The sequence below is a fragment of the Barbatula barbatula genome (genome assembly GCF_947034865.1).
Source record: "Barbatula barbatula genome assembly, chromosome: 5".
NCBI lineage: Eukaryota > Metazoa > Chordata > Actinopteri > Cypriniformes > Nemacheilidae > Barbatula > Barbatula barbatula.
Genome location: NC_136769.1, coordinates 10,198,056 through 10,207,763, shown reverse-complemented (window position 1 = coordinate 10,207,763; position 9,708 = coordinate 10,198,056). Strand labels below are relative to the sequence as shown.

Here is a 9,708-nt window from a genome sequence, read left to right as displayed (position 1 = left end):
TGTAATGTTTTTATCTTTACCATAAAGTATATTACAGTATTTAATGCAGTTTATTAATTTACTAGTTATCACTACAATACTGTATATAAACAAAGTGAAGAAATTAATATAGTAAAGAAATATAATATAATACATATTATATACTACATACAATTTGTTAAAGTACAAACTAACGTGCACTAGTGTTTTTATCACTCAAAACAAATGCTGGGTTATTATTAACCTAGCGTTGGCTCGGAAAAGGACAACACCAACTACTGGGTTAAATTAACCGAGAATTTTTTTATTTTTGACCCAACAATGGGTTAAAACAACCCAGCATTTTGAGTTTAAACAATGCAGCATGTGTTGTTCTCATAAATATACAAAATTAACAATGTTAGACACAATGATAGCATAGATAACATCCACAAATGTAAATTATTACATCAAAAACAAGCGCCAGGTCTATAGTCTAGTTTTTTCCTTAAGTTAATGTGTGATGTGTTTACTATACTGAGATCATGAGGTGATGCAAGAGCTTGGGAATCTTTCGGCCTATTCATAAAACGGCATCTTCTTGTTACCAGTCCTTTGAAGCCGTCAAAATGTTTTTTCGCAACTACAACCCACAAATGCCTTTTCAAGACAGAAAGCCGTTAAAAACAAACAGAAAGCGCAGTGCTTGCTTCTTCATAGACGAGAGGCTGTTTATTCACACACACGTCTCAGAAAAACAACGCATTGCAACTCGAGGCCCAAGTTTTCTCAAGTCAACAGAGCACACTCTGTTCAGCTCTCACAGGCTGCCCACGTCCCAGACATCACCTTGGATCCAGACGGGCCCTGTGCCTTGGTAAACAGCTCTTTTCCCAGCCAATTCATTTTCACCTCCAACGTGCGAGTGTGCGAGGCTGCGTTAGAAAACAAATCACCTTGCTTCATTCATAAATGATGATGATTAGCTCCTGGTTTGATTTCAGCCTTTCAGAGATGAACAGGAGGGTCGACTACCCTTCCACTACCATTGGGCTAATTGACTCATCAGCGGCGTGCTTGGCCTGGCCAAACTGGCCATTTCAGCTAATGCCGACAATATGGTTCACTGACAGGCGGGAGGGCCGGCCTTCTGTCCGCTGCGTGGTCTCTACGGGGCGTCTGCTCTCTCATCACGCTCGGAGAGAGTCTGGTGGTTGTGCTGTGCTTAAAGAGACTATTGATCTGAGTGATTTATGACCAGCTTTTAACTGCATGTAGGTAAATACGAAGCAACTGCGTATTTCGATATGGGATACTGTATGCCACAAGACTGAGTGGTTTTCCTAAAATTGCCAAGATTTTGGGACATGATCCTGTCAGGTTCTTTAATGGAGGTTTTCAGCAGCCACACATTTTTTCACAAAACCACATCCGTTTTCATGATAGAAAGGTCTGATACGGTTCTCGATAAGTTGTAGCTGAGAAGCAACTATTCAGGAAGTCAGGGTGCGATTGCAGAGCTATAATAATCTATTTATGGTGCACACGCTGCAGGCTGTCCAGCATGTTGCGTCTCGGTCTCTCCTTGTGTTGTTCTAATTACTAGTTGTGTTGTCACTGGCAGAGGTTGCAATATGTCTCTTAGAATATTATCCCTAGTCTAGGCTTACACTGCATTCAACCATACGGGTTTTCTACGGGGCCATATGCTATAAATAGGATTTTTGCAGCACAGGACATACCAACAATGCAGTATGGTATATGGAAGAACATTACTAACGTTACTAATGAATCAGACTACTTTAACAAAGATTCAAAGGAACAAAAACTTCCTACACTTAAAATGACTTATTTCACCATCCATTACAGTCACCCACCCTCCACTTTAATAACATTAAACCAACTATTGTAGGCTGCAAACTTCAGAAGCACAAAATGGGGCACTACTAATAGAATTATAATGATTATGATCATTAAAGTTTTGATTAAACTATTTCTATTATTGTAGCATGACATTGCATAGACTAAAACCTTAATATATGTTAACATTATGAACTTTATGACAATAGATTATTAAGCTCTATCCTTACAAAAGAGCTCTATGAGATGAATAATCAGCCCATGCTATTGGGATTTACATTTTTAAAGAGATAGTTTGCCCAAAAATGAACATTCTTCCATTTACTCATCCTCATGGCCTTCCAAATCTGCAAAAGAAAGTAATACAAGTTTGGAACAGAATGAGGGTGAGTATGAATGACATATTTTTTTTTTGGGTAGAAGCAATATCTTACAGAGAACCATTCTGCACATTGCTATAAGGGATCCTATCAACAATGTGCACAGTATCAGTAAATATTGACTTTTTTACGCAAACATTTGCCTGTGCAGGCCCCACATTCTATAGGTTTCCCAGAACCTGAATAAGCTTTTTATTACATAGCTAATGGACGCACAGAGGATATGAATCGGGGAAATGTCATTTTAATCATACAGCATTAAGTTTGATTAATGGTGTAATTATGAGCGTTAAATGGTGACTGACGTGTTTCGGGGAGGACCGTTCACCTCCACATCAGCAGGGCATTGTGAAAAACCATTAAACCATCACCGTGTAGCCCACTCAAAGGAACAGCTGTAGGCCGGTACTCATTACAGCAGCGGCATCTGCGAGATTCCAAGAAATACCCCATCAGACTACTGAGGTGGTGTCGTCATGCCGAGACGCACGACCAAATGGACCCGAACAACCAACATCTACACTCATCAAATAAGCCCTTAGCCAGCAGGGGCAATGGCCTAGACCTGATTACTTGTCTTCGACAAGGGGCACGTCTGATATAACAGCTTCCATACTCGAAAGAAAAGTTATTATAGATACCCGGGAGGAGGACAGGGTGACTGGATTTCATAAAGAAACTTGTTTTGTTTGTTGCATTACAAATCAGCTTTGGAACATTCCCATTATCATTTGCCACAGTTTTTAGTCATACTGAGCTGAAATGCCTGCTACTAATGCATCCCACCATGAGAACAATGAAGCGAAGCTGAATCATTCCAAATGAACCATTTCCTAAAAGTATTGTGTCCACGCCGATGCAGTGAATACAGATGTTGGCAAACAAAATCAAACCCCAGAAGTGACAAAGTTATCCAACGGCAACGTGAGAGACAACATTAAAAATGAGGTTATACATTTTCTTTTTAATTCAATTCTATATATATAGGGCTTTTCAAAATGTGCATTGTACCAAAGCAGCTTTACAGAAGAAAATAAGAAAAACTGAAAAACACAAGGTAAAACACAGCACAGTACATGGTGTTTACAGAACAAGCTAAATTATTCTAGTAAATAATATCTAATTTCACCAGTCTCCTGGTGGTTTATCTAGCATATTTTGCATTAAGTGAATGCTTGGCTGAAAAGATTTGTCCTTAATCTAGATTTAAATTGGGAGAGTGTGTCTGATCCTCGAATAGTATCAGGAAGGCAAATGCAGAGTTCAGGTGCTACGTATGAGAAAGCTCAACCCCCTTTGGTGGATTTAGTTATTCTACGTGTTATCAAAAGTCCTGAGTTTTGAGATCTTATATATTTTTACTTTTTCTTAATACATGTAAAACGTACATATAGCTTAAAAGTGAATATGAACTTGTTTTCTTTGCAGTATTTGAGGTCTGAAAAAATGCAGAGCATCTTTTCTGTTATTTTGACCTGTTGTTACAGTATTCATTTTCTGTAAAAAGTTACAATATTTTTATTTGAAATTTGAGAGAAATATTGCTAGTAGTTATATAATGAAAAAATTATGATAAATAAATAATAAATATTAAATTCCGACAAACTTAATTTTGAAATTGTCACTTAACTTTAACTCTGCAGTATATTAAAATTATTAGGCTTACATTAAATCTCTGGTTTATACACTCTAGAGGTGTAATGCTTCCTGCTTCAGGCACAACTTTCTGACAGTTCAAAATCTACCAATATGATCAAAATACCAAGTCATAAATTTCAGTGCTTGATGATGGCATCGCTATTGACAAGCATTATTTATATTGACCAATATAGTGTGTATTAACAAAACCATGTCTAAATGGGCTTGCTGCGCAAAGCCTGAACTTTTATGAAGACAGCAGTCTCATCTCACGTAAAAGAAACATAGCTCCCCCTGCTGGAATATATGGTCAACATCGCTCACCTTGACGGTGCATTTTATCAAATGAAGATTGCGATGATAATGCTCAGTAAAAATATGCAGTGGTTTAATCAACAGTACAGTTAATTCATAAGAGTATATCCTTCTGTCCATCTCCACAGAAACCATTTTAACTAAAAAAAACATGATTAGGTTTTCTGGATTTTCCAGACACTTGGGTTCACAAGAAAGGTCTCTAAATCACTCAAAACAATTCCTTGATACCATCTCTGTGTTTCTGTAACTTAATATAGCATACACTTACCAAAAGTAATGACAGTCTTTTTTTGGTTTAAAATAGTTTTTATGGTAAAGCAGTTTTTTATGGTAAGGCTTTTAACTACTTAAAGTAGTTTTGCTCCCTCCTTGAGAAGTTCATAATTGAGCTTTTCCGTCCAAACAACAGTCTAGTTAAAATGAGCCATGAATAGTGCACAGAAGAATGTGCAATTCAACAATCCCTGTTAACACACACTTAGTTCATTCCTCTTGCAGTTCATTCCTCTTACGTCAATACACCTTAAATAAAGTCCCTTTTCTGCTGTCATTTCAGTTTCTCAAACGTACCAGCCTCAGCAAACAGCTATTAATCTCAAACTAAAACAGAGCATCTCCAACCAACAAGAGCTTCAGATAAACTAAAGCTCCAGAATGACAAAGAGGGATGATTGTTGTCCTTGGGTATCTACATTCATTTTACGCTGGTTAATTTGTATTACTATGATTGTGCTGATGACACTGATGAACAAATTGAAACAGCTAAATAAGTAAAGTTACTTAATATCAGGTTTCCTACTTGTTACCTGAAGATAGTTTGTACCTAAATATGGACAGGGTTGTGTATTACGCAAGCGTCACCTTCAAAAACAAAGCAGACAAACACAAACATGTCTTCCACTGTCTTTATTTGTCGGCAGCTTTAAATGTTTAGAAAAAGAACCCAAGGATTTTTCCTCCTGTGTGTTTTCGCCTAGCCTCCTCGTGGTCCATGATTCCAGCTGAGGTTGTCAAAACAATGTATCTGTAGAGAACAAAAAAAAACAGAAAACATGACCAAACTGCCCAAGAAGCTGCTGCTCTCAATGCATTTTACACTAGGCAGTTGTTTTTAAAGACTCTCTGGGCTACATAGCAGACAAAGAAACCATTATTTTTCAGCTAGGGTTCTCATAACACATATTCCTTTAAAGCAAAATTTCAACACAAAGTAGTGAAAAGCTGAAATTTCAATGACAAAACAATACTTCTGCACTGGCAACAAGATGTTAGCCTTTCAAGACAACACTATGGTTAAGGAATTATGCTTCTGGTAATATATGATCCACATCTGAGAACAAAGTTTATATGCAACGTATTACATTTCTCATTTCTGAAATATACGAGATTTCGTGGCACAGGATCTCACGAGATCTAATTGGTCTCCCAAGAACAAGATAGGCTTGGTCAACTTGATGCGGCGCCGCAAGATCAGACAGGTGTATGACATCAAAAATCAGCGAGAGCAATTCGAAAGCAAACTTATGATTTTTTTTAATACCTCTCGCAGTACTTTAATAACTGCATTAAGTATGTGCCTGCTGTGAGCTACAGTGACCAGCCCGGTCATTCATAAAGACAATCTGATTTTCCATCCCGAAGTGCTACTTTCCCTCTGTTCCTCTAAGTGAACACAATATGGACGGAAGTTTTCAACATTTGCGCAGCGCCTCACGCAATAGTGTTTACGTCGGTTCATGCAGCCAGCAGCACTTTGAGAGTGCGTAGTGCACTGCTCAACAGTGTAGCAAATGTGAGTTCACATTGTTATTTTAAATACATTCACGGGCAAACATCTTCAAAAACTGATCATCTGTCTGTTACACATGTGCAAAGTTAGTATAAACATCATGTGTTTGTGATTCTCTGAAGGCTAATGGGTTCAGTCAGCGGAGGATTGACAGTGTGATATGATCCCCACCTCAGCTAACACGAGCACTATGCAAAAGCATATAGAGAAAACAAGCACAGCTCTTTACTAAAAGTTGCACCTGTTAAGAAAACAAAGCATCATTTCTGTGCAATTACTGCCTGTCAGTTGAGTTTGTGACAAAACATTTTACAGTGTTTACATAGCCTATTATATTCGCATAATAAAATTCATTCAAACAGAAGTTTAATTTTAAGGTTGATTTTGTAATGCCTACATTTTTTGCATTTTGTGTTTTTTAAGGTGAATAAGAGATTTTCCCTATACATTTCACAATTGAGGATTTCTTAAATGATCTAAAAATCTCACCTCGTCTGATATGTTTCTCGTCACACCCCTAGCAAATAGTCCTTTACAATTTTTGCATGTCAGACTGTACCAACATGATCCCAACTGTCATTTAAAAATGGACATGTAAAAAGACTCATCCAGAGTTGTGTCATAGAAGCCACTAGGCAGAACTATGTCTTAAAACTTGCAGAACTTAAGCAGAGGAAAATTTGTGATACAATGGTTGATAATCGGCTGCTGGCAAACATGTCAAAGTCAAGATGCATTCAAACACCACAGATTTCGGCCTATAGGATTGTAGGAATATTTATGGATTCTCAAAATGTGTCTTAGACAGCAGAGACGTGGGTAAAATTATACAGCCTGCACTCAGCTTAACGGTTGAACATTAAAGCGCTTTTCCTTTTCCTTTGCAATTTGGATTAATTCACCTATTACAATTAGTGTTGATGATATTGGTATTAAGTGATTTACTAATAAACAGCCATAACTGACATTTGGATCATCATGAGAATTCATCTAGTAGACAACAGGGTGGATTTATCCCTAAATGCCAAGATTACAATGCATGTTTGAGCCATTTTGAGTAAGAAACAGCTTGCATTGACATCTTAAAATATCTCAGAAGGTTTCCCAGAACCCTTCATTTGTAAGGCAGGTTTGTAAAAAATACCAAGTCAATTTAAGATCTTGTCCTAGCTTAATCTGAGTCCTGTCATGGAAAACTGCACAAGTTTTATTTCACGGTTAGGAAACAATGTTAATGTTAAGCAAGCAATGCAACTGAAAAAAGTTCAGGAGTCCAAAATATGGTCGACACTTACCCGAACTGTCTGGATGGGAGAAGGTTGTTCTGCCACTTCTCCAGATCCTTCAACTGCACATCAAAGCGTGGGCTGATGACACCACACTACAGAACAGATTCAGAAAGTGAGCGTTTCACTCGGGCTTTATTAACATTCTCTAATCTTTTAACGTCACTTTAAACATGATCGCAGAGTAAACAGCATTTAAAACTACACCCGAACATAATAATTCTAGATCACTAGATATAATGTAATGCAAGTTTCTTTATAAAATTATGCTCTAGTCCTGAAAGCTGTTTTAATAGTTTTTGTACAAATGTTTGCCGTTTTTAAATCCTGATGTCTTGCAAAGCACTACACTGTCAAGCACGATTTTATTATACATTTAAAAAATGTTGAACAGTCTCCTGCACATGGTAGTGAAAGTGTCACACACAACACTTACCTTGTTAATTCTCCCATTAAGATTGACTACAATTTTGCCGGCTCTATGATCATCAATGATCTCAAATTCTCCAATGTAACCTGCAAAGATCATGAGGGGCATGAGGAATTTGTCTTCAGAGATAATAGCTTCCCATCTCATGCGTGCCTCAAGACCAGATAATTTGTAAATATCGTAAGAGACAACGGCAGAACGTAATGGGCAGAAAGACAAACTCATAAACATGTACTGAAAACTCACCATGCTTCATCATCACAGTAAGAAAGCGCACTATGACTTTGGAGCAGGGCCTGATGAGAACCTGGCGTTTTCCACGTTTCTCAGCATTGTTGATGCTTTTTAGCGCATCCGCGAGAACGTTCATGCGCACCATGATGCCTGTGGACAAAAACATTTATAATTAACCTTCATATCGCAAATATATACGTGAGGCAGCCTTATTAACTGCCCCGCCAAACCAAAATGCTAAGTTACTTCAAAAGTCAGTTTGGTCGAGTCATTGGTAAAGTGTCTGAACCAATGCGCCAAATATATCTGATTTTTAAACCACGTTTCCCCTGGAACGCAGTTAATATTACATTTAATATATAGCCTCCGGCAGCCAGTATGAAATGGTAATGCGTTTGTATTCAATGGACATGCTAGCTAATTCAGCTAACTAATTCAGCTAACTGTGCATTTCTTCAACATTCTACTTATTTAAATGGGAATTTAAAAATTAAGCAGCGGACTGCTTGAGCACATTGGTTTGCCTCGAGTTATTTGTCGCTGTTCGTAAGTAACATGGGCAAGGTCTACTGAATGGAGAGCTTGGGCAGCCGCGAATCTTAGGGATATATAACACTCACACGGTGAAGTTTAACCAAATGATAGAAAAGATTGACGATTTGGTCGTTCATACACACAAATTTCGGTCTAAGTGTAGATGATATACAACGATGTCCAAGATTTTAAACAGATTATTCGGGCATTGGAGGAATCCTGAGACTCACCAGTTCTGCAATATGGCGGAAAGAGGAAGGAAGAGAGACGCGCGGTGCGATTAGGAGAAAATGTATTCTCGCGATATTTCCGACGAGCGCTGTGCGTTGTATCAGCGCGACTGCCCACTAGCGGCCTGGCGATTCACGTAAACCGCATTGAGACTTCATGATTCATTCTTTTGATTCATTTTTTTGTTGGCTTTAGCTCTCTTAATTGTTCATTAGTTGCATTACTATTTCAGCTGATTGACTGGATTGTTTATACAATCTCTCTCTCTCTCTATCTCTACACACACAAACAATCAACAAATAAATATAAAATTAAAACAAACAAAACCTATATGCAATTTTTTTTATTAATGAGAGGTTAGGGTGCCCCTTTAATTAACGTTAATGTGTGATAAATATATTATTTATAATATATGTGCGTATTTAAACAGCAAACCAGACACAGAAGTTCAGAACGTTCAGAGTTGTTTATTCTGTCCATCATTTCAGATCATGGGAGATCATTTCAAAACACTACTAGGAGTAAAGGTTGACAAAAAGCATATAATGCTTTGATGTCAGAAAACAGTTTTAACACAGATGGAGCCATAAGGGGAGCTAACAGATCTAGTCTATGAAGAATGTCCATTTTGCTGGTTCTTAAGCAAGATATCCACGTAGGTACCCTCAATCAGATCTTCTTCCTGTTATTCATTCTGTCCGTCATTTCAGATCATGGGAGTAAAAGAGGGAGTAAAAGACTACTAATGTTAGGGGTAAAGGTTGACAAAGGCATTTAATGCTTTGATGTCTGAAAACAGTCTTAACACAGAGATGGGGCTACAAGCGGAGCTAACGGATCTAGTCTATGAAGCTTGTCCGTTTTGCTGGTTCTTAAGCAAGAGATCCATGTAGGCGCCCTCAATCAGATCTTCTTCCTTTACACCCAGGTCAAGCATCAGCTGATTTGCAATGGCCACTCCTTCCTCTGTGCTTTGATGTTCTTTCATCACCACCTCAAGCTCCATGAAATCTCCCAAGCCTTCCACAGAATCAACATGCACCCTGGTCT

At 38.0% G+C, this 9,708-nt stretch overlaps 1 protein-coding gene across 1 annotated transcript; it reads right to left on the bottom strand.

The window, feature by feature from the left end:
- Positions 1-5,045: 5,045 nt before the first annotated feature.
- On the bottom strand, positions 5,046-8,816 carry rps15a (ribosomal protein S15a). The gene is made up of 5 exons (XM_079455564.1): positions 8,658-8,816; positions 7,906-8,043; positions 7,666-7,745; positions 7,239-7,324; positions 5,046-5,178 (listed from the first exon to the last, which is right to left on the bottom strand). The coding sequence occupies exons 2-5, from the start codon at positions 8,036-8,038 to the stop codon at positions 5,085-5,087; spliced, it is 393 nt and encodes a 130-aa protein (XP_079311690.1). The 5' UTR covers positions 8,039-8,043; positions 8,658-8,816; the 3' UTR covers positions 5,046-5,084.
- Positions 8,817-9,708: the final 892 nt, after the last annotated feature.